General features: G+C 53.3%; 1 protein-coding gene across 1 annotated transcript in view; it reads right to left on the reverse strand.

Moving 5' to 3' along the window:
- cct3 (chaperonin containing TCP1, subunit 3 (gamma)) overlaps positions 1–25,188 on the reverse strand; it is a 31,872-nt gene extending 6,684 nt beyond the window's left edge. The window contains 10 exon segments of the mRNA XM_072490568.1: positions 342–423; positions 1,709–1,841; positions 2,279–2,428; positions 4,397–4,583; positions 13,779–13,896; positions 14,579–14,675; positions 17,923–17,985; positions 18,823–18,873; positions 24,866–24,927; positions 25,016–25,188. Of these exon segments, the coding sequence (XP_072346669.1) occupies positions 342–423; positions 1,709–1,841; positions 2,279–2,428; positions 4,397–4,583; positions 13,779–13,896; positions 14,579–14,675; positions 17,923–17,985; positions 18,823–18,873; positions 24,866–24,927; positions 25,016–25,043 (971 nt within the window). The 5' untranslated portion in view covers positions 25,044–25,188.
- Positions 25,189–25,567: the final 379 nt, after the last annotated feature.

A 25,567-nucleotide genomic window follows, 5' to 3' on the forward strand; every position in this document is an offset into this window, starting at 1 on the left:
AAACACAAGACGGAGAAAGGAATAGAAGGATATGGGATGGGGTTACGAGGGTGGATAGGAGACTCATGTGGAGCAGAAACGCCAGCATGGGGCAGATGGGCTGAATGCCGGTGCGCTCTCGACACCTTGAGCTCCGTTTCATTATAAATTCACTACCCGAGGTAATGGTGGCTGTTCGAGCTCCAGCCTTTACAAGTCGCTGGAGTTTGTAAATCAAGAGTGGCTTCAAAAAATCACATTCATACTTTCACATTCAAATACGTATGCCAAACAGGATGATCTACTGCCAAATATTTATCTGGAAAGAGTCCCCCACCCCCACGGGAGCGATCTTACCGTACCTGGCAATTCGGTTGCTGTCACTCTTTCTGATGCGGCGGATAGCAGAGATGTTTGCCTTCATGAGGTAATGAAGTGCCAGGTCTGAGAGGAGGGGGAAAAAGACAAGAGGGAAACAAATATTAAGTTGTGTTGGCGTGGCCTGAAATAATTCTATTCTCAAGCCTCATTCTGCACAAGAGCGCAGTGTGTCGCGGACGAGTCGGTTTGTTCCATGGGGCTGGAAGATGGACGTGGGCGGTGCTCGAGGGGGCCAGCTAATCGCACGCATATGTCCCGGGCCTGCCCAATGTTGGGGGCTTTCTGGAAGCCCTTTGTCAGAGGATCTGGTGGGGGCGAGGGTGGCTCCGAGTCCGTGGGCGACGATGTTTGGGTTGTCGGAGGATCCAGGCGTGCTGGTGGGGAGAGGCTGACGTGTTGGCCTTTGCCTCAGATAGCCCGGAGGCGAATTGGATTAGGCTGGCGGGACCCGGAGCGGGACAGGTGGGTGACGTGGCGGAAATTCCTTCATTTGTAAAAGATAAAATTTGCCATTAAGAGGAGGGGTTATTTCCAAGGTGGAAGTTGTTCATCGTTGTCTTTAAGGAATGGTAAATGTCAGCTGGGGGGGGGGGGGTGGGGGGGGTATTAAGACTATGGTTTGTGGACGATGATTATTTGTGCTTTGTAAATAATTTGAAAATGCCTTGAATAAAAATATTTTAAAAAATAAGAATTCTATTCTCCCAATACAGGCCAGTGAGCCTGCCCAGAATGAGTGTATTATATTTGAACTAAAGATGAACATTTTCAGCACTGAGGATATCACATCATTTCAATTCTCTTTGGGATGGCTGATCAAATCGCTGCAGTTTATTTGTGAATGCTAGGCTCCGACACGGACAGTATCTAGGAAAAGGGGTCGGGGGAATTTTCACCTGAACTAGCACAGCAGTGGAGGTTTACATGTTGAACGGGAGCTGTGCTGGTTAAAATTTATTGATCTCACTGGTTGCCCTTGGCAGTCAAGCCTCTCGGGCCAACAACCAACCAAAGCTCTACAGGGTGCACTGCGGCAAGACACGCACCCTCCATGAAACAGACAGGGCCCAGAGCCAACAGACGCAGCGGAGGGTGAGAGCCAGGAAAAGGGTGGAGATAATGCAGAGGTGAAAGAACCGGCGGACATGGAGAAACTCGCCGCAGGAGTGTCATCGGCACAGTTGGTAGCTCTTGTACCCTGGGGCTGAGGGAGTGCAGCTCTGCTCTGCACCGTCCTTGGAACAAAACCCAAGAGCAAGACAGCCCATTTCTCAGCCGATTTTGGAAGGTGGGGTGGGAAAGTACTCTCTGAACCCAACCAGTCCCCTCTCGGTCTGGCACACAGTACCTGAGATACCCTTCTCAGTAAACAGGAGGTCGGGTTTCAGGCGGACAATGTCCTCACAGATGTGCTGGATATAATCTTCCTCCATTTGTAGGATGCGGGTAAAGTCCTCCTCACGAGTGATCTCAATATCAGTCTGGAATAAGACACACTGATTATTAAGGAGTGCAGACAAAGAAAATAACAATGCCAAACAACTGATATCTGTGAATATTAACACCACAAATTAGGAGACACACCCTGACACTGGGAGACAAGGTTCTTGGGCGAATTGGTTAGATCACCAACACAGTTAGATAGTTAGAGAGTCAAAGCACTGAACAATAGACAAATTCACCCAGCAGTGGTTAAGGATGTCAGACAGGGTCCCAGATTACTTCCCCTGGATAAGGACAGAATCCAGCTTGGCTGTGATACCTCGAGTGAACAGTGACGCCCATGGTCTAAGTTCACACATAACAGAACGTCACACACCCAGTGACAGTAATCACTCCAAACCGCATAGCCCCCGTACCGCGAGCCCGTGAACAATAAAATGCTGAACAGTGACGTGTGGAAATGGAAGCGTTGCACCTGGCTCTCTCCTTTCTTGTACTCCAAGGAGCAGTCCAGCAGCAAGATGCGGGGGTTCTTGATATGTCTGCGCATCCGCGGGTGGGTCACATCCTTGTTCATCATCACCCCCCGCAGCACACTGGAGTCATGAATGAAACCACCGGGAATCTGTGAACACGGGAGAAACTGGTTACTCCGCCTGTGCGAACAAAGAACCTGAACCCACTACTTCCACTTGGGAATCGTTATCTGTCCACTAAACACACGAGCGGCTGAATTTTTAGAGACATTAACACGGGCTTAGTTTTTCCTGCTACCAGTGTGTGGAGAAGCATTGATTTATTTGAAACTATCACAAGGTAACGTAATGAAAATTCTCCCCCCCCCCCCCCAAGCACTGAAACCATTAGACTAGTGATCTTCCAGTTCAAGGTGGCGATGGCACGGTGGTTTAGCCCCTGCCTCACAGCGCCAGGGACTCGGGTTCGATTCTAGCCTTGGGGTGACCGTCTTGCGTAGAGTTTGCACGTTCTCCCCCGTGTCTGCGTGGGCTTCCTCCCACAGTCCAAAGATGCGCAGCTGAGGTGGGGTTATGGGGGAGTGGGCCTAAGTAGAGTGCCCTATCGGAGAGTCGGTGCAGACTCAACGAGCCGAATGGTCTCCTACTGCACTGCAGGGATCCTATTGGAGGCCATTCGGCCCATAGAGTCTGCACCGACCCATTTAAGCCCTCACTTCCACCCTATCGCCGTAACCCAATACTCCTCCTAACCTTTTTGGTCACTCAGGGCAATTTATCATGGCATCCACCTAACCTGCACGTCTTTGGACTGTGGGAGGAAACCGGAGCACCCGGAGGAAACCCACGCAGACACGGGGAGGACGTGCAGACTCCGCACAGACAGTGACCGAAGCCGGAATCGAACCTGGGACCCTGGAGCTGTGAACCTGGGACCCTGGAGCTGTGAAGTCACAGTGCTAATCACTTGTGCTACTGCGCTGCACAGTTGGTACGGCAGTGAGGGAGTGTGCGCATCCAGAGACCCAGCTAACCACACGCCTGGCCCTGTAGTTTTTTCATGGCACCTGGGTGGCGAACGTGCCCCAGCATTTATTGCCCACTCCTAACAGCCAGTGGCTCGCTCGGCCATTTCAGAGTCAACCCCGTTGCAGTGGATCTGAAGCCACATGTAGGCCAGAACAGGTGAGGCTCGTGATTGGAGGAACACTTCTTTTGAAGAATCTTGCTCACCGGGTCTGCAGGCCGGAGAGGGGGCCCTGGCAGGCCGGGTAGTGACCAACGGGCTGGACAAGCCTGCTCTAGACCAAAGGAGATGAAAACCGAGACAGGGAACCCACTACGCAGTGCCATATACTGGAAAGGACATGCAGTCTCATTCCAACGGAGGTTAGAACAGTTTGGTAGTAATGCACCTCATGGTTAAACACACAAGAAAGCTCACTCTCAAAACACACATGGCTAATGGTGGGATGATTTGAGCACAGCCCTTGTGGAACAATACCTGCAAACGTTCTGGTTATATCAGAACCATACTTTGTAGCACTTTCACCCCCTTCCCTCGAGACTGGGTCAGTGCCAGGAAAGCTGCTCGTAAATCACCACAGCAATGTCTGCAGATTACTACTTGGAGAGCCAGTAGATTCATCGATGTGTATCCAGATGGAAACACTGTCTGTTCTGGGATAGCTCGCCCCCAGGCACAGCGCCCAATGGGAGGGTTAGTAACAGCCTTGGCTCCAGGATAGCAGCGCAAGGCATTGCAGCCAAAGATTCCTGCTGTACCTTAACGAACATCAGGAGGCACACAACTCAGCCTGGCGGGGGTCCTCATCCCCCTTCCAGGAACTGGTGACGCTGTCAGTGGCGCGCCCAATGCTGATCCACATTTGAAAACACAAGTTCACTCGAATTCAGCAGTTCACTTTCAGGAGACATTGGGGGCGGAACAGAATGAGGATCGCCCGCCACTCAACTTTCCACAGCCACTTGGCAGGTAGTGCCGGGCAAGATTATGTGAGGCGGGGTAGGGGCAAAGTGCCGAGTAACGAACGGACCAAGGAACCAGCAATCCCAGAGAGCAGACAGCCAGCCATGCTGGCAGTCCCACCACTTGCCTTCTCCACCTTGGCGTACTTCTTGATGTCAATCTCCTTGCGGCCGTTTTCTTCCATTTCCACAGTCCTCACGGCGTCAAGCGCAATGTTACAGGCCAGGTCGATCTGGATGTTGTTCACCTTGGTGTTGATGGCACTGTTGATGATTTTCAGCATCATTTCACGGTCGTTGACATCGACAGGAGTACTGAGGAGAGAGGGGGAAGAACATAAGAACTAGGAACAGGAGTAGGCCATCTGGCCCCTCGAGCCTGCTCCACCATTCAATGAGATCATGGCTGATCTTTGTGGACTCAGCTCCACTCTCCGGCACGTACACCATATCCCCGAATCCCTTTATTCTTTAGAAAGGCATCTATCTTTTTCTTAAAAACGTTTAAAAAAGGAGCCTCAACTGCTTCACTGGGCAAGGAATTCCAGAGATTCACAACCCTTTGGGTGAAGAAGTTCCTCCTAAACTCAGTCCTAAATCTACTTCCTCTTATTTTGAGGCTATGCCCCCTAGTTCTGCTTTCACCCGCCAGTGGAAACAACCTGCCCGCATCTATCCTACCTATTCCCTTCATAATCTTATATGTTTCTATAAGATCCCCCCGCATCCTTCTAAACTCCAATGAGTACAGTCCCAGTCTACTCAACCTCTCGTCATAATCTAATCCCCTCAGCTCTGGGATCAACATAGTGAATCTCCTCTGCAGTCCCTCCAGTGCCAATATGTCCTTTCTCAGGTTAGGAGACCTAAACTGAACACAATACTCCAGATGCGGCCTCACCAACACCCTATACAATTGCAGCATAACCTCACTAGTCTTGAACTCCATCCCTCTAGCAATGAAAGACAAAACTCGATTAGCCTTCTTAATCACCTGTTGCACCTGCACACCAACTTTTTGCGACTCGTGCACCAGCACACCCAGGTCCCTCTGCACAGCAGCATGTTTTAACATCTTACCGTTTAAATAATAATCCATTCTGCTGTTATTCCTCCCAAAATGGATAGCCTCACACTTGGCAACATTGAATTCCATCTGCCAGACCCTAGCCCATTCACCTAACCTATCCAAATCCTTCTGCAGACTTCCGGTATCCTCTGCTCTTTTTGCTTTACCACTCATCTTAGTGTCGTCTGCAAACTTTGACACATTGTACTTGGTCCCCAACTCCAAATCGTCTATGTAAATTGTGAACAACTGCGGGCCCAACACTGATCCTTGAGGGACCCCACTAGTTACAGGTTGCCAACCAGAGAAACACCCATTTATCCCCACTCTCTGCTTTGTTAGTTAACCAATCCTCTACCCATGCTACCACTTTACCCTCAATGCCATGCATCTTTCGTTTATGCAGAACCTTTTGTGTGGCACCTTGTCAAAAGCTTTCTGGAAATCCAGATATACCACATCCATTGGCTCCCCGTTATCTACTGCACTGGTAACGTCCTCAAAAGATTCTACCAAATTAGTCAGACACGACCTACCCTTTGTGAACCCATGCTGCGTCTGCCCAATGGGACAATTTCCCTCCAGGTGCCTCGCTATTTCCTCCTTAATGATAGATTCCAGCATTTTCCCTACAACCAAAGTTAAGTTTACCGGCCTATAATTGCCCGCTTTTTGACAGCCTCCTTTTTTTTTAATAAAAACAGTGGTGTCACGTTTGCTACTTTCCAATCCTCTGGGACCACCCCAGAGTCTAGTGAATTTTGATAAATTATCACTAATGCGTTTACAATTTCCCATGCCATCTCTTTTAACACTCTGGGATGCATCCCATCAGGGCCAGGAGACTGGTCTACCTTTAGCCCCATTAGCTTGCCCAATACTGCCTCCCTAGAGATTACAATCATCTCAAGGTCCTCACCTATCATATCCTTATTTCCATCAGTCACTGGCATGTTATTTGTGTCCTCCACTGTGAAGACTGACCCAAAAAACCTGTTCAGCTCCTCAGCCATTTCCCCGTCTCCTATTATTAAATCTTCCTTTTCATCTTCCAAAGGACCAATATTTACCTTGCCATGCCACTCTTTTTTGTCTTATATATTTGTAGAAGCTTTTACTATCTGCTTTTATGTTCTGTTTACTTTCATAGTCTACCTTACTCTTCTTTATGACTTTTTTAGTAGCTTTCTGTTGTCCCCTAAAGACTTCCCAGTCCTCTAGTCTCCCACTAATTTTTGCCACTTTGTATGTTTTTTCCTTCAATTTGATACTCTCCCTCACCTCCTTAGATATCCACGGTCGATTTTTCCCCTTTCTACCGTCTTTCTTTTTTGTCGGTATGAACCTTTTCTGAACACTGTGAAAGATCGCTCGGAAGGTTCTCCACTGTTCCTCAACTGTTTCACCATGAAGTCTTTGCTCCCAGTCTACCTTAGCTAGTTCTTCTCTCATCCCATTGTAATCGCCTTTGTTTAAGCACAAAACACTAGTGTTTGATTTTACCTTGTCATCCTCCAACTGTATTTTAAATTCCACCATATTGTGGTCGCTCCTTCCAAGAGGATCCTGAACTATGAGATCATTAATCAATCCTGCCTCATTACACAGGACCAGATCTAGGACCGCTTGTTCCCTTGTAGGTTCCATTACATACTGTTCAAGGAAATTATCCCGGGCACATTCTATAAACTCCCCCTCAAGGCTGCCTTTACCAACCTGGTTAAACCAATCGATATGCAGATTAAAATCTCCCATGATAACCGCTGTACCATTTCTACATGCATCCGTTATTTCTTTGCTTATTGCCTGCCCTACCATCCTGTTACTATTTGGTGGCCTATAGACTACTCCTATCAGTGACCATTTCAACTTACTATTCCTGATTTCCACCCAAATTGATTCAACCTTGTCCTCCATCCTTTGGATTTCAGCGGCAGCGGTGCGCAGGGGCCCTCTGGGAGGCGAGTAGCGACTTTAAAACCACTTACCTTTACAGGAGCAGCCCTTTGGATTTCGGCGGCAGCGGTGCGCAGGGGCCCTCTGGGAGGTGAGTAGCGACTTTAAAACCACTTACCTTTACAGGAGCAGCCCTTTGGATTTCGGCGGCAGCGGTGCGCAGGGGCCCTCTCGGAGGTGAGTAGCGACTTTAAAAAGCCTTACCTGGTCCCGTGTCTGTTCTTCTTTTCTGTTTCATTTGTTTTTATATAAGGCGGGAACCGGAAGTTCGACCCGCGGACCTCTGCGAAGTCTCTCTCTCTTCCCCCCCCCCCCCAAACCAATAAATTCTGGTGGAGAGGAAACCCGAGACACTACACGTGTAGTGTCTCCCACCCGCCCTCCTCCTCTAACCTAATAATAAGACCCATTGGTGTAAGGTAAGTGCCATATTATATTATTAGCATTGTGCAGGTCAAGGTTCGGAGGTGGAGGAGCAGTCTCTGTCAGCGAGAGAACCTGAGAACATCTAAGACACTCAGAAGGTAAGAAGGTAAGTAAGTGATTTTTACTTATTTTTACTTTTATACCTTTTTTCAAATTGTGTGTGTCGGGGGGAAACTGAAGTGACATCACAGAAAAGCTGTGGCCAGAGTGGCTGGTTGGGATTCTACCCTAAATTTTAAAAAAATTTGAGTATTTGGTAACTAATTAAACATAATAACTTAATTATAATTTAGAGGGATATCTAAGCCAGAGATCGGAGAGTATTATAGTTAGCTATCGCATTTCTATTAGAAATCTAGTGCTAGGAAACAGATAGTTGACAGTAACTTTGAAATTTTTTAAAAAATATTTTTTTTTAAAAGACAAATTTTAATTTTAATTAATTGACGCAATGTCAGTTAGAGGGGTGCTGTGCTCTGACTGTGAGATGTGGCAGGTCCAGGAGGCTTCCAGCGTCCCGGATGGCTTCATCTGCAGAAAGTGCACCCAACTGGAGCTCCTCACAGACCGCATGGTTCGGTTGGAGCAGCAATTGGATGCACTTAGGAGCATGCAGGTGGCGGAAAGCGTCATAGATCGCAGTTATGTAAATGTGGTCACACCCAAGGTGCAGGCAGAGAAATGGGTGACCACCAGAAAGGGCAGGCAGTCAGTGCAGGAATCCCCTGTGGTTGTCCCCCTCTCGAACAGATATACCCCTTTGGATACTGTCGGGGGGGATAGCCCAACAGGGGAAAACAGCAGCAGCCAGAGCAGTGGCACCACGGCTGGCTCTGATGTTCAGAAAGGAGGGTCAAAGCGCAGAAGAGTAATAGTAATAGGGGACTCTATAGTCAGGGGCACAGATAGGCGCTTCTGTGGACGTGAAAGAGACTCCAGGATGGTATGTTGCCTCCCTGGTGCCAGGGTCCAGGATGTCTCCGAACGGGTAGAGGGAATCCTGAAGGGGGAGGGCAAACAGGCAGAGGTCGTTGTACATATTGGTACTAACGACATAGGCAGGAAGGGGCATGAGGTCCTGCAGCAGGAGTTCAGGGAGCTAGGCAGAAAGTTAAAAGACAGGACATCGAGGGTTGTAATCTCGGGATTACTCCCTGTGCCACGTGCCAGTGAGGCTAGAAATAGGAAGATAGAGCAGATAACCACGTGGCTAAACAGCTGGTGTAGGAGGGAGGGTTTCCATTATCTGGACCACTGGGAGCTATTCCGGGGCAGGTGTGACCTGTATAAGAAGGATGGGTTGCATCTAAACCGGAGAGGCATAAATATCCTGGCCGCGAGGTTTGCTAGTGTCACACGGGAGGGTTTAAACTAGTATGGCAGGGGGGTGGGCACGGGGGCAATAGGTCAGAAGGTGAGAGCATTGAGGGAGAACTAGGGAATAGGGACAGTGTGGCTCTGAGGCAGAGCAGACGGGGAGAAGTTGCTGAACACAGCGGGTCTGGTGGCCTGAAGCGCATATGTTTTAATGCAAGGAGCATTACGGGTCAGGCAGATGAACTTAGAGCTTGGATTAGTACTTGGAACTATGATGTTGTTGCCATTACAGAAACCTGGTTGAGGGAAGGGCAGGATTGGCAGCTAAACGTTCCAGGATTTAGATGTTTCAGGCGGGATAGAGGGGGATGTAAAAGGGGAGGCGGAGTTGCGCTACTTGTTCGGGAGAATATCACAGCTGTACTGCGAGGGGACACCTCAGAGGGCAGTGAGGCTATATGGGTAGAGATCAGGAGTAAGAAGGGTGCAGTCACAATGTTGGGGGTATACTACAGGCCTCCCAACAGCCAGCAGGAGATAGAGGAGCAGATAGGTAGACAGATTTTGGAAAAGAGTAAAAACAACAGGGTTGTGGTGATGGGAGACTTCAACTTCCCCAATATTTACTGGGACTCACTTAGTGCCAAGGGCTTAGACGGGGCGGAGTTTGTAAGGAGCATCCAGGAGGGCTTCTTAAAACAATATGTAGACAGTCCAACTAGGGAAGGGGCGGTACTGGACCTGGTATTGGGGAATGAGCCCGGCCAGGTGGTAGATGTTTCAGTAGGGGAGCATTTCGGTAACAGTGACCACAATTCAGTAAGTTTTAAAGTACTGGTGGACAAGGATAAGAGTGGTCCGAGGATGAATGTGCTAAATTGGGGGAAGGCTAATTATAACAATATTAGGCAGGAACTGAAGAACATAGATTGGGGGCGGATGTTTGAGGGCAAATCAACATCTGACATGTGGGAGGCTTTCAAGTGGCAGTTGAAAGGAATACAGGACCGGCATGTTCCTGTGAGGAAGAAAGATAAATACAGCAATTTTCGGGAACCTTGGATGACGAGTGATATTGTAGGCCTCGTCAAAAAGAAAAAGGAGGCATTTGTCAGGGCTAAAAGGCTGGGAACAGACAAAGCCTGCGTGGAATATAAGGAAAGTAGGAAGGAACTTAGGCAAGGAGTCAGGAGGGCTAGAAGGGGTCACGAAAAGTCATTGGCAAATAGGGTTAAGGAAAATCCCACGGCTTTTTACACGTACATAAAAAGCAAGAGGGTAGCCAGGGAAAGGGTTGGCCCACTGAAGGATAGGCAAGGGAATCTATGTGTGGAGCCAGAGGAAATGGGCGAGGTACTAAATGAATACTTTGCATCAGTATTCACTAAAGAGAAGGAATTGGTAGATGTTGAGTCTGGAGAAGGGTGTGTAGATAGCCTGGGTCACATTGTGATCCAAAAAGACGAGGTGTTGGGTGTCTTAAAATATATTAAGGTAGATAAGTCCCCAGGGCCTGATGGGATCTACCCCAGAATACTGAAGGAGGCTGGAGAGGAAATTGCTGAGGCCTTGACAGAAATCTTTGGATCCTCGCTGTCTTCAGGGGATGTCCCGGAGGACTGGAGAATAGCCAATGTTGTTCCTCTGTTTAAGAAGGGTAGCAAGGATAATCCCGGGAACTACAGGCCGGTGAGCCTTACTTCAGTGGTAGGGAAATTACTGGAGAGAATTCTTCGAGACAGGATCTACTCCCATTTGGAAGCAAATGGACGTATTAGTGAGAGGCAGCACGGTTTTGTGAAGGGGAGGTCGTGTCTCACTAACTTGATAGAGTTTTTCGAGGAGGTCACTAAGATGATTGATGCAGGTAGGGCAGTAGATGTTGTCTATATGGACTTCAGTAAGGCCTTTGACAAGGTCCCTCATGGTAGACTAGTACAAAAGGTGAAGTCACACGGGATCAGGGGTGAGCTTGCAAGGTGGATACAGAACTGGCTAGGCCATAGAAGGCAGAGAGTAGCAATGGAGGGATGCTTTTCTAATTGGAGGGCTGTGACCAGTGGTGTTCCACAGGGATCAGTGCTGGGACAGCTCTTTGTAGTATATATAAATGATTTGGAGGAAAATGTAACTGGTCTGATTAGTAAGTTTGCAGACGACACAAAGGTTGGTGGAATTGCAGATAGCGATGAGGACTGTCGGAGGATACAGCAGGATTTAGATTGTCTGGAGACTTGGGCGGAGAGATGGCAGATGGAGTTTAATCCAGACAAATGTGAGGTAATGCATTTTGGAAGGTCTAATGCAGGTAGGGAATATACAGTGAATGGTAGAACCCTCAAGAGTATTGAAAGTCAAAGAGATCTAGGAGTACAGGTCCACAGGTCATTGAAAGGGGCAACACAGGTGGAGAAGGTAGTCAAGAAGGCATACGGCATGCTTGCCTTCATTGGCCGGGGCATTGAGTATAAGAATTGGCAAGTCATGTTGCAGCTGTATAGAACCTTAGTTAGGCCACACTTGGAGTATAGTGTTCAATTCTGGTCACCACACTACCAGAAGGATGTGGAGGCTTTAGAGAGGGTGCAGAAGAGATTTACCAGAATGTTGCCTGGTAATCATAGCATTAGCTATGAGGAGCGATTGAATAAACTCGGTTTGTTCTCACTGGAACGAAGGAGGTTGAGGGGAGACCTGATAGAGGTATACAAAATTATGAGGGGCATAGACAGAGCGGATAGTCAGAGGCTTTTCCCCAGGGTAGAGGGGTCAACTACTAGGGGGCATAGGTTTAAGGTGAGAGGGGCAAGGTTTAGAGTAGATGTACGAGGCAAGTTTTTTTACGCAGAGGGTAGTGGGTGCCTGGAACTCGCTACCGGAGGTGGTAGTGGAAGCAGGGACGATAGTGACATTTAAGGGGCATCTTGACAAATACATGAATAGGATGGGAATAGAGGGATACGGACCCAGGAAGTGTAGAAGATTGTAGTTTAGTCGGGCAGCATGGTCGGCACGGGCTTGGAGGGCCTGTTCCTGTGCTGTACATTTCTTTGTTCATTGTTCTCCATAGCACCAATATCATCCCTTACTATTGCCCAGATGCCATCCTTAAACAACAAAGCTACACCACCGCCTTTACCGTCCATTCTATCCTTTCGTATAGTCTGATACCCTTGGATATTTAACTCCCAGTCGTGGCCATCTTTTAACCATGTTTCAGTAATGGCCACTAAATCATAGCCATTCACAATGAATTGCGCCATCAACTCATTTACCTTATTTCGTATACGAGCATTCAGGTAAAGTACACTTATGCTGTTTTTTATGTCTTTGTTATGAATCCTAACACCTTGATCAGTAACTTTTCGTAAATTATTTTTCCTCTTACCCTTTCTCCTAATTTTCCTCGTCTTTGAACCCATATCTCTACATAATAACCTGTCACGTAACCTGCTGCCTTGATCTCCATTAAGCATTATACTGTCCATAGCTTTACACTTCCCTTCCCCCCCAACTTGCTAGTTTAAAGTCCTTGTGACCAACCTATTTATCCTATTCGCTGGAACACTGGTCCCAGAATGGTTCAGGTGAAGACCGTCCTAACGGTACAGGTCCCTCCTGCCCCAGTACTGATGCCAATGCCCCATGAAATGGAATCCCTCTTTCCCGCACCACTCCTTTAGCCACGTGTTAACTTCTCTAATTTTCTCAACCCTGTGCCAATTGGCACATAGCTCGGGTAGTAATCCAAAGATTATAACTCTGGAGAACCTGTTCTTTAATTTAGTCCCTAGTGTTTGATAAACCCCAAACAGGTCCTCTTTCCTAGTCTTACCTATGTTGTTAGTCCCAACGTGGACCACAACAACTGGATCCTCCCTCTCCAAAATCCTTTCAAGCCGATCAGAAATGTCCCTCACCCTGGCACCGGGCAGGCAACATATCATGCGGGACTCACGATCTGGCTTACAAAGGATGCCATCAATCCCCTAATTATAGAATCCCTACAACTACCACTTGTCTTTTTGCTCCCCCCTCTTGAATGGCTTCCTGTACCACGGTGCAGTGGTCAGTCAACACATCCTCCCTGCAGCCCTCTTCCTCATTCACACAGGGAGCAAGTACCTCATACCTGTTGGACAAGGTCAAGGGCTGAGGCTCCTCAACTCAGGATCCCCCTACCTGCCTCCCCTGCAGTCACACCACTCTGTCCCTGACCACTGTCCGAATTAACAGAACTTATTCTACCGGGTGTGACTGCCTCCTGAAACAAAGTGTCCAGGTAATGTTCCCCCTCCCTGATGTGCCGCAGTGTGTGCAGCTCGGTCTCCAGCTCATCAATTCTGAGCCGAAGAACACAGACTGCGGATGACAGATTTTCTTAGCAGTTGCCGAACATCGCAAGATACAAGACAGTTCTCACCGTCAAGCATCAGGCAAAGAAACACCGGGATCAAAACGTTTAAGGCACTATCGAATATGTGAACAAAGTGGAACGAGATCATCTGGTTAGGTGTAAAAGATCCGGCAGCCACTATCTGACTAAGAATGGACAAGTTTACCCATGACCAAAACAGATTATTTGTTCAGTTATTTCAGAGGCTTGGGAAGAACTCTGTTGGCTGTTGCATTTCCGTCGCCCCCTTTCCAAGTGGTTACACTTCAAAATGCAACTCGGTGGTTGTGAAGTGTGTTGCGACTCAAGAAATGCAAGTTGTCTGAAATAACCCGAGGCTGCGTACCTGATGTCCTTAAGGACAGTAAGCATGTCATCGAGTGCCTGGTGGTAAGCGCCAATGACGACAGAGGGGTGCATCTGTTGTTCGAGGTACTGCTCAGCAACTGACAGCATCTCTCCAGCTGAAAGAAACCAAATAGTTTGTAGAATCAACACAGGCACACACCCCGGCCATGCACGTTTTAACGCTCCTCTTGCACCAACTATCTCATGCTCTCTGTACGGAACAAGGTAGGCTAGGTGTAGAGGAGAGTATTGAGGGGTGGGGGCACGATGATCGACTCCCGCCTTTCTGTTTTCAGGTCAGCCAGCATTCACTGGACCAACCATCACAACCCCACTGACTTCAGGGTGAGGTTCAGAGCGTTTGAGAGCTTTACCTGAACACAATCAAGCAACTAAAGAAAGGATTCGGAAAAGCTGGACAGCGAAACGCGATGGCTTAATTGAGGAAAGGAATACGTTCAAATTCGATGAGCCATGAGGCCTCAGGCACCCTTGTAACCCTGGTTTCCACCAGGAGCACAAGACGCTCAATGGCTAGCAGGATATAAAACAGCTGGGGGAACAATTATACCCAGAGAGCAGTACGAGTAGGCCGATTGCTTCACTGCACACAGGACTGATCCCACCCTGCGCCATTTACAACTGGTAATGATGGGCTCCTTCCCCACTCTTCCCTGTGCACAAATCGGGAACCGATGCTGCTACTCACTTTCTCCACCCCCCCCCTCCCCCACAAATTTGAGGGCAGGCCGCCAGAGGCCCCCCCCCGGCCAGGCATCAAGCGCAATCCTTACATACCGAGGATGATGACAGAGGTGGTCCCATCTCCAACTTCTTCATCCTGGGTGCGGCTGATCTCAACCATTGACTTGGCTGCTGGGTGCTGCACCTGGATCTGGGAGAGTGAACAGAATCCGTGAGTGGGGAATCAGCGGTCAGAGTGAAGAGGCTCCGACGGATGTTCGGCTGGGTTTAATAATAAAAGTCGGGGGTCGCAGTGCTTCCCCAACCACTGTTCAGGGGGTTAAAACTCTTCACAAAATCAGAATGCATCAGACCTGTGCCTGATTGGAAAGAGAACCAACTAACACCACTACCCGCCCCCCCCCATCTGATTAACCCGAAAGTATTTCTCCAATTCTCCCGTTTTGAAAGTTCCTGTTGAATCTGCACACGTCGCCCTTTCAGGCAGCGCCGTCCCCATCACAACAACTCGCTGCTTTAAAAATCCTTCCCGCCTCCCTGACATTTCAGCGATTTGTCTTCTAGCTACTGACCCTCCTGCCAGTGAAAGTTTCTCCTCATCTAGTCTGTCAAATGCCATCCACAACACTGAATTACCCTGCAGGGTCAAAGGGTTTCAGGGAAGAGTGTTATCGGGTGTTATTATTATGCATCTTCTTATTTAAATCCATTGCTGATGTCATCAGTAAGTGCTGTGATGTCATTAGTTGTTGGTACCTGCATATTTTCGTATTTAACTGTCGTTAGTTCTAATTCTGTTATTTCGATGTTTAGCTAGTTACCTCCGTTTTTGAGTACAAATGGTACTTTAAACTTAGTTATTTCTACATAATAAAGATTAACTTCATTAAGTGTTTTGACTACCTTTTTGTGGTCAAGTTACCGCATATTTTAGCAAAGATAATTTATAAAATGCACATTTAATGTGAAGTTTTGCTCAGTTTATCGAAGGAAGACAAGTCAGCAGCACCATGGCTTTGTTTGGGTCTCAGTGAGTTTGTGGAAGAGAACGAGAACTGGACCGAATATGTGGAACGCTTGGGACACCTTTTCTTGGCAAATGGGATCGTAGACAAGGCTAGAGAGCGCTCAATTCTCCGAGTGCACACGGGGCGAAGACTTACAGGCCAGTGAGAAACTTTGGGGGGGACGGGGACACACGACATTTCATTTGCCGATTTAGTTACCCTCGTTCAGTAATTGTACATTTCAAATTCTCCAGTCATTTTCGGAAGACGGGACAGTCTGTAGATAACGTGGCTGCTGAATTGCGAGTTTTGGAAGATGGGTTCGTGGCAACAGGGGCGTTTCCTGGGAGAAGCCACAATTGCTTTTGAGAAGGTTGCAGAAGTTTCTCCGAGCATGGAAATGGCTGCCAATAATGCAAGTGATATTCACAAGGACAATGGCAGGTGTACTGCATCAAGTAGAAAAAGCTGCAAGTAAACACTGGAGTGCGGAGGGTGAAGACAGTGGAGTGTTTTAGGTGTGGAGGGTGAAGTCAGTGGAGTGTTTTAAGTGTGGAGGATCACACTACACGAATCATCGTGAGTTTATGGACGCGGTTTGTAAGCAGTGCAACAAGATGGGGCATTTAGTGAAGTAGTGCTGGGGTGTGAAAAGAAAGTCGAAGACTGTTCGGGGAACTTCAATTGCAAGGAAGGCCCAGTCGCTGGCGTGGAAAGCTCAGACAAGGCAGAGGAACACTATTATGACATGATTAATATGAGCAAGGGGCACGCAGAGCCTATTTATGTACAGTGGAGAGCGATAAACAGAAAATCAAGATGGAGGTGCACACAGGAGCCTCTGCACCTTCAGAAAGCTCTCGGGCTCTAAGAAGGCACCAGCCCTTACTCAGGCAGGAATCAACCTTCAGAGTGACACTGGCGAGACTGTACCATTGCTTGGGACGTTAGAGGTAGACACTGCATTATAACAGCCGAGATGCAAGAGCACGGTTCCTGGTGGTAAAACGACACAGGCTTAGTCTACTCGGGCGTGACTGGCTCAGGAAAATACAGATCAGTGAAGTCACAAAGCTTCTGGAGACTGACGTATAATTACATTAGTTTCATTGTATTTCTATCTTTGAGGGGGGGGATGAGAAGTGTTTGGAGTGTTATTATGCATCATCTTATTTAAACCTATTGTTAATGTCATCAGTAGGTGCTGTCACATCACTAGTTGCTGTTGTTACCCGTGTTTAACTGTTGTTAGTTGTGATTTATCCTGCTACTGTTATTTCGATGTTGCTTCCGTTTTGAGTCCATGCTGTTATTTTTATATACTAAAGATGACTAATAGGGGCAGCATGGCGGCAGTGGTTAGCACTGCTGCCTCTCGACACCGAGGACCCGTGTTCGATCACGGCTCTGGGTTACTGTCCGTGTGGAGTCTGCACATCTCCCCCCTCTCCGTGTCTCAATGAGTCTCACCCCCACAACCCAAAGATGTGCAAGGTCTGCGGATTGGCCGCGCTAAATTGCCCCTTAATTGGGGGGGAAAAAATTGGGTAATCTAAATTTATTTTTAAGAAGATGATTAATTTTATTAACATGTAGACTACCTTTCTGTGGTCCAGTTACCAGATATACAGTTTCAAATCAATGTTCTCATTCATTTGCAGACGGGAGGTCCCAGAGATAGGTTTGAGATGCGGCAGATTTAAAATTGAGATGAGGAGGAACTACTTCTCGCAGAGGGTGGTGAATTTGTGGAACGCACTGCCCCTTAGTGCGGTAGAACCAGTCATTAAATGGTTTCAAGGAGATCAGACCATAAGACATAGATAGGAGGGCAGCACGGTGGTGCAATTGGTAGCACGGTTGCCTCACTGCGCCGAGGTCCCAGGTTCGATCCCGGCTCTGGGTCGGTGTGTGGAGTTTGCACATTCTACCCGTATTTGCGTGGGTTTCGCCCCCACGACCCAAAAAGATGTGCAGGGTAGGTGGATTGGCCACGCTAAATTGCCCCTTAATTGGAAAAAATGAATTGGATACTCTAAATTTATTTTTAAAAAGACAGATAGGTAAAAAGAAAATGGGTCAAAGGGATATGGGGAACAGGTAGGGAAAACATTTGAGAAGAGGAAGAGATTGAATGGCAGAGCAGGCTTGAATTGCCTATTCCCCAATTCCTATGTTCTTATGATGCAAGGTGATGCGAAGACATCTTGATTCGGTTTGCCTTTCTCCACCGCCCTAAACCGAGGCGAGACTAATCAGCAAAGGAATATAATCAGGGAGAAGGTGGCTCCCACTCCGGATATCTGGAGGGGGACGGAGACATGGAAAGGGGAATAAGCCTGTCTGATATCTCGGAGTGAAGGGGGAATCGAGGTCCATCGGAATGCAGCTCCGAATGCTGACTCGCGTTAAATCACATGTTCCACTCACCTCTCGCAAAATGGCATTGCCGTCGTTCGTCATGACGATGCCGCCCATGGGATCCAGCAACATCTGCAAAGGGGCAAATTAAATCAAGTCAACTTCAATATCTCACAGACTTCTACAGATGTGCGATAGAGAGCATCCTATATTATTTTTATCCGGCTGCATCACAGTTTGGTATGGCAACTGCTCGGTCCAAGATGGCAAGAATTGCAGAGTGTGGTGAACTCAGCCCAGGGCATCACACAAGCTTGCCATCCTCCCATTGATTCTGTCTACACCTCCCGCTGCCTCAGGAAGGCAGGCAGCATTATCAGAGACCCCTCCCATTCAGGCATTGACTTCTTCCAGACCCTTCCATCAGGCAGAAGGTACAGAAGTCTGAAGACCCGCACATCCAGACATAGGAACAGCTTCTTCCCCACAGCTACCAGACTCCTCAACAATTCCCCCTCGGACTGATCTGTTCCCTGTAAGAACACTATTCACGACGCCCTATGCTGCTCTTGCTCATGTATTTTCCCCGTTTGGCCCCTTGTTCCGCACTGTAACCAATCACAATTTGTTCATGTACTATTTGTCAATGTTCTCTGTTGATTATTCTCTTTGTCCATTGTGCTTTCCACTGTACTCCAATCAATATTGTACGACCATACCAAGTTTCTGTTGTTTCATTTAACATTCGACCATTCCACTTGCAATTCAACTAACCCTTCGAAAAACTCACGACCCGGCACCGTTTGACGAGCAGCAGCTCCCAGTACTTCCACACACGTTGGCCAAATTCGAAACAGAGATGCTGAGACTGTATGTGTATGGGTTCAGGCGGGGCAACTAACTGAACACAGAACAGTTCTGTCCATTGAATTGTTCCCCTATCTAATGCAACTACAATGCTTTCCGTACCTTCATCATTGCTCTTGGTCCGAGGCATGTTCGGATAACATCCGCGATCATCTGAAAAACAGAAACAAATCAGTAGTGGAGAACAGCAGATCTGATAATCTGAGGAATACTTTTTCTGGGGAACAGTTCGAGACACAGTTATTGAAATTTCGATCATTATTGACCCCGGACAATCCCAGGGTCCTGGTCAGACCCCGGGCCCAGACAGACCCCAGCCAAACACCGCCCCCCGGAACAATCTCCTGCCCCAGAGCCCAATCCCCGGGGTCCCAGTCAGAGGCCCAGAGCCCAATCCCCAGGGTCCCGGTCAGACCCCCAGACAATCCCCGGAGACCCGGTAAGAGCGCAGACAATCCCCGGGGTCCCGGTCAGAGCACAGACAATCCCCGGAGACCCGGTCAGAGCACAGACAATCCCCGGGGTCCCGGTCAGAATCCCAGACAATCCCCGAGGTCCCGGTCAGAGCGCAGACAATCCCCGGGGTCCCGGTCAGAGCGCAGACAATCCCCGGGGTCCCGGTCAGACCCCCAGACAATCCCCGGGGTCCCGGTCGGAGCCCCAGACAATCCCCGGGGCCCCGGTCGGACCCCCAGACAATCCCCGGGGCCCCGGTCGGACCCCCAGACAACCCCGGGGTCCCAGTCAGAGCGTAGACAATCCCCGGGGTCCCGGTCAGAGCGCAGACAATCCCCGGAGTCCCGGACAGAACTCCAGACAATCCCCGAGGTCCCGGTCAGAGCGCAGACAATCCCCGGGGTCCCGGTCAGAGCGCAGACAATCCCCGGGGTCCCGGTCAGACCCCCAGACAATCCCCGGGGTCCCGGTCGGAGCCCCAGACAATCCCCGGGGCCCCGGTCGGAGCCCCAGACAATCCCCGGGGTCCCGGTCGGACCCCCAGACAATCCCCGGGGTCCCGGTCAGAGCGTAGACAATCCCCGGAGACCCGGTCAGAACTCCAGACAATCCCCGAGGTCCCGGTCAGAGCGCAGACAATCCCCGGAGACCCGGTCAGAGCGCAGACAATCCCCGGGGTCCCGGTCGGAGCCCCAGACAATCCCCAGGGTCCTGGTCAGACCCCCAGACAATCCCCAAGGTCCCGGTCAGACCCCCAGACAATCCCCAGTGTCCCGGTCAGAGCGTAGACAATCCCCGGGGTCCCGGTCGGAGCCCTAGACAATCCCCAGGGTCCCAGTCAGAGCGCAGACAATCCCCGGAGACCCGGTCAGAGCGCAGACAATCCCCGGGGTCCCGGTCAGAGCGCAGACAATCCCCGGGGTCCCGGTCAGACCCCCAGACAATCCCCGGGGTCCCGGTCGGAGCCCCAGACAATCCCCGGGGCCCCGGTCGGACCCCCAGACAATCCCCGGGGCCCCGGTCGGACCCCCAGACAATCCCCGGGGTCCCAGTCAGAGCGTAGACAATCCCCGGGGTCCCGGTCAGAGCGCAGACAATCCCCGGAGTCCCGGACAGAACTCCAGACAATCCCCGAGGTCCCGGTCAGAGCGCAGACAATCCCCGGGGTCCCGGTCAGAGCGCAGACAATCCCCGGGGTCCCGGTCAGAGCGCAGACAATCCCCGGGGTCCCGGTCAGACCCCCAGACAATCCCCGGGGTCCCGGTCGGAGCCCCAGACAATCCCCGGGGCCCCGGTCGGAGCCCCAGACAATCCCCGGGGTCCCGGTCGGACCACCAGACAATCCCCGGGGTCCCGGTCAGAGCGTAGACAATCCCCGGAGACCCGGTCAGAGCGCAGACAATCCCCGGAGACCCGGTCAGACCCCCAGACAATCCCCGGAGACCCGGTCAGAGCGCAGACAATCCCCGGGGTCCCGGTCGGAGCCCCAGACAATCCCCAGGGTCCTGGTCAGACCCCCAGACAATCCCCAGGGTCCCAGTCAGACCCCCAGACAATCCCCAGTGTCCCGGTCAGAGCGTAGACAATCCCCGGGGTCCCGGTCGGAGCCCCAGACAATCCCCGGGGTCCCGGTCAGAGCGCAGACAATCCCGGGGTCCCGGTCAGACCCCCAGACAATCCCCAGAGTCCCGGTCAGACCCCCAGACAATCCCCGGAGACCCGGTCAGAGCGCAGACAAACCCCGGGGTCCCGGTCAGAGCGCAGACAATCCCCGGGGTCCCGGTCAGAGCGCAGAGAATCCCCGGGGTCCCGGTCAGAGCGCAGACAATCCCCGGGGTCCCGGTCAGAGCGTAGACAATCCCCGGAGACCCGGTCAGACCCCCAGACAATCCCCAGGGTCCCGGTCAGACCCCCATGCAATCCCCGGGGTCCCGGTCGGAGCCCCAGACAATCCCCGGGGTCCCGGTCAGTCCCCCAGACAATCCCCAGGGTCCCGGTCAGACCCCCAGACAATCCCCAGGGTCCCGGTCGGAGCCCCAGACAATCCCAGGGGTCCCGGTCAGTCCCCCAGACAACCCCCAGGGTCCCGGTCAGACCCCCAGACAATCCCCAGGGTCCCGGTCAGACCCCCAGATAATCCCCGGGGTCCCGGTCAGACCCCCAGACAATCCCCGGAGACCCGGTCAGAGCGCAGACAATCCCCGGGGTCCCGTTCAGAGCACAGACAATCCCCGGAGACCCGGTCAGACCCCCAGACAATCCCCAGGGTCCCGGTCAGACCCCCAGGGTCCCGGTCAGACCCCCAGATAATCCCAGAGGTCCCGGTCAGACCCCCAGACAATCCCCGGGGTCCCGGTCGGAGCCCCAGACAATCCCCGGGGTCCCGGTCAGAGCGCAGACAATCCCCGGAGTCCCGGTCAGAGCCCCAGACAATCCCCTGGGTCCCGGTCAAGCGTAGACAATCCCCGGGGTCCCGGTCAGACCCCCAGACAATCCCCGGGGTCCCGATCGGAGCCCCAGACAATCCCCGGGGCCCCGGTCGGACCCCCAGACAATCCCCGGGGTCCCGGTCAGACCCCCAGACAATCCCCGGGGTCCCAGTCAGAGCGTAGACAATCCCCAGGGTCCCGGTCAGAGCGTAGACAATCCCCGGGGTCCCGGTCAGACCCCCAGACAATCCCCGGGGTCCCGGTCAGAGCGCAGACAATCCCCGGAGTGTCGGACAGAACTCCAGACAATCCCCGAGGTCCCGGTCAGAGCGCAGACAATCCCCAGGGTCCCGGTCAGAGCGCAGACAATCCCCGGGGTCCCGGTCAGACCCCCAGACAATCCCCGGGGTCCCGGTCGGAGCCCCAGACAATCCCCGGGGCCCCGGTCGGAGCCCCAGACAATCCCCGGGGTCCCGGTCGGACCCCCAGACAATCCCCGGGGTCCCGGTCAGAGCGTAGACAATCCCCGGAGACCCGGTCAGAGCGCAGACAATCCCCGGAGACCCGGTCAGAGCGCAGACAATCCCCGGGGTCCCGGTCAGACCCCCAGACAATCCCCGGAGACCCGGTCAGAGCGCAGACAATCCCCGGGGTCCCGGTCGGGGCCCCAGACAATCCCCAGGGTCCTGGTCAGACCCCCAGACAATCCCCAGGGTCCCGGTCAGACCCCCAGACAATCCCCAGTGTCCCGGTCAGAGCGTAGACAATCCCCGGGGTCCCGGTCGGAGCCCCAGACAATCCCCAGGGTCCCAGTCAGAGCGCAGACAATCCCCGGGGTCCCGGTCAGACCCCCAGACAATCCCCGGAGACCCGGTCAGAGCGCAGACAATCCCCGGGGTCCCGGTCAGAGCGCAGACAATCCCCGGGGTCCCGGTCAGAGCGCAGACAATCCCCGGGGTCCCGGTCAGACCCCCAGACAATCCCCAGAGTCCCGGTCAGACCCCCAGACAATCCCCGGAGACCCGGTCAGAGCGCAGACAAACCCCGGGGTCCCGGTCAGAGCGCAGACAATCCCCGGGGTCCCGGTCAGAGCGCAGAGAATCCCCGGGGTCCGGTCAGAGCGCAGACAATCCCCGGGGTCCCGGTCAGAGCGTAGACAATCCCCGGAGACCCGGTCAGACCCCCAGACAATCCCCAGGGTCCCGGTCAGACCCCCATGCAATCCCCGGGGTCCCGGTCGGAGCCCCAGACAATCCCCGGGGTCCCGGTCAGTCCCCCAGACAATCCCCAGGGTCCCGGTCAGACCCCCAGACAACCCCGAGGGTCCCGGTCGGAGCCCCAGACAATTCCAGGGGTCCCGGTCAGTCCCCCAGACAATCCCCAGGGTCCCGGTCAGACCCCCAGACAATCCCCGGAGACCCGGTCAGAGCGCAGACAATCCCCGGGGTCCCGGTCAGAGCACAGACAATCCCCGGAGACCCGGTCAGACCCCCAGACAATCCCCAGGGTCCCGGTCAGACCCCCAGACAATCCCCGGGGTCCCGGTCGGACCCCCAGACAATCCCCGGGGTCCCGGTCAGAGCGTAGACAATCCCCGGAGACCCGGTCAGAGCGCAGACAATCCCCGGAGACCCGGTCAGAGCGCAGACAATCCCCGGGGTCCCGGTCAGACCCCCAGACAATCCCCGGTCAGAGCGCAGACAATCCCCGGGGTCCCGGTCGGAGCCCCAGACAATCCCCAGGGTCCTGGTCAGACCCCCAGACAATCCCCAGGGTCCCGGTCAGACCCCCAGACAATCCCCAGTGTCCCGGTCAGAGCGTAGACAATCCCCGGGGTCCCGGTCGGAGCCCCAGACAATCCCCAGGGTCCCAGTCAGAGCGCAGACAATCCCCGGGGTCCCGGTCAGACCCCCAGACAATCCCCGGAGACCCGGTCAGAGCGCAGACAATCCCCGGGGTCCCGGTCAGAGCGCAGACAATCCCCGGGGTCCCGGTCAGAGCGCAGACAATCCCCGGGGTCCCGGTCAGAGCGCAGACAATCCCCGGGGTCCCGGTCAGACCCCCAGACAATCCCCAGAGTCCCGGTCTGACCCCCAGACAATCCCCGGAGACCCGGTCAGAGCGCAGACAAACCCCGGGGTCCCGGTCAGAGCGCAGACAATCCCCGGGGTCCCGGTCGGAGCCCCAGACAATCCCCGGGGTCCCGGTCAGAGCGCAGACAATCCCCGGGGACCCGGTCGGACCCCCAGACAATCACCGGGGTCCCGGTCGGAGCGCAGACAATCCCCGGGGTCCCGGTCAGAGCCCCAGACAATCCCCGGGGTCCCGGTCAGACCCCCAGACAATCCCCGGGGTCCCGGTCAGACCCCCAGACAAACCCCGGGGTCCCGGTCAGAGCGCAGACAATCCCCGGGGTCCCGGTCAGAGCGCAAACAATCCCCGGAGACCCGGTCAGACCCCCAGACAATCCCCGGGGTCCCGGTCAGAGCGTAGACAATCCCCGGGGTCCCGGTCAGAGCGTAGACAATCCCCGGGGTCCCGGTCAGAGCGTAGACAATCCCCGGGGTCCCGGTCAGACCCCCAGACAATCCCCGGGGTCCCGGTCAGACCCCCAGACAATCCCCGGGGTCCCGGTCAGACCCCCAGACAATCCCCGGGGTCCCGGTCAGACCCCCAGACAATCCCCGGGGTCCCGGTCAGACCCCCAGACAATCCCCGGGGTCCCGGTCAGACCCCCAGACAATCCCCGGGGTCCCGGTCAGAGCGCAGACAATCCCCGGGGTCCCGGTCAGACCCCCAGACAATCCCCGGGGTCCCGGTCAGAGCGCAGACAATCCCCGGGGTCCCGGTCAGAGCGCAGACAATCCCCGGGGTCCCGGTCAGAGCGCAGACAATCCCCGGGGTCCCGGTCAGACCCCCAGACAATCCCCGGGGTCCCGGTCGGAGCCCCAGACAATCCCCGGGGTCCCGGTCGGAGCCCCAGACAATCCCCGGGGTCCCGGTCAGACCCCCAGACAATCCCCGGAGACCCGGTCAGACCCCCAGACAATCCCCGGGGTCCCGGTCAGACCCCCAGACAATCCCCGGGGTCCCGGTCGGAGCCCCAGGGCCCCCAGTCGATCCCTGCAGCCCAGCCAGTGCGTGTGGGGCCTGTATTGGGTGCGTGAGCTCCAGGGCTGGGAGTTGTGGCCTAGGCCCCGGCTGCAGCCTGGGCCTGGAGTAGCTGGCGCGCCCCCCCCCCGGGGGGCGGGAGGCCTCACCTTGGCCGCGTTGATGTTGCCCTGCTGGACCTTGCGGCCGGATTCCCGCTTGACATTCTGACCTGGGGAGAGACAGAGAGAGAGGGGGGGGGGTTATATTTGTGTTTAGTGTAGATTCGGGGCTGCAGAGATACCCGCTCCGCCACTCACTCAGCACCAACACCTGCCGTCCCAACATGGCGCCGGCCGCTCTCTCCAGAAGCTTCTCCCGCCGCTGCCGCCTCAACCCAACCTGCTGCTTCCCCCAACCCCCCCGCCTGATGGACAGCGCCTCCCGGCCAATCGGCGCCCCGAGGTCCCACGTGGCGCCTCCTCCCTCCGCCAATCGCCGCTGGAGGGCGGGAGGACAGGCGGCCCCGCCCACCGCCAGTCAAGTTGGGTTGCGCCCCGCTCGCTCGCTGGCTGGCTGGCTGGCGCACGCCGGCCTCGTGCGCGGACCGTTGGGCAGGATGGGAGGGGCCAGGCTTTTCCTCCCAGCAGCCCTCACGCCTCCGGCTTTGGGCATGCGCGCTGGATCCTTTCCCCCGGGCCGCCGACTTTGGGCATGCGCATTCCTTTCTGCGCCCCCCCCCCCCCGCCGGAGAAGCCGACTTTGGGCATGCGCGCTCGATCCAATCCCTCCCTGTTCACCCAACCGCCGACTTCAAGCCTGCGCAGTCGGTTCATTGCCCCGCCCCAACCGCCGACTTTGGGCATGCGCAG

Source organism: Scyliorhinus torazame, chromosome 26 (genome assembly GCF_047496885.1).
Source record: "Scyliorhinus torazame isolate Kashiwa2021f chromosome 26, sScyTor2.1, whole genome shotgun sequence".
Lineage (NCBI taxonomy): Eukaryota > Metazoa > Chordata > Chondrichthyes > Carcharhiniformes > Scyliorhinidae > Scyliorhinus > Scyliorhinus torazame.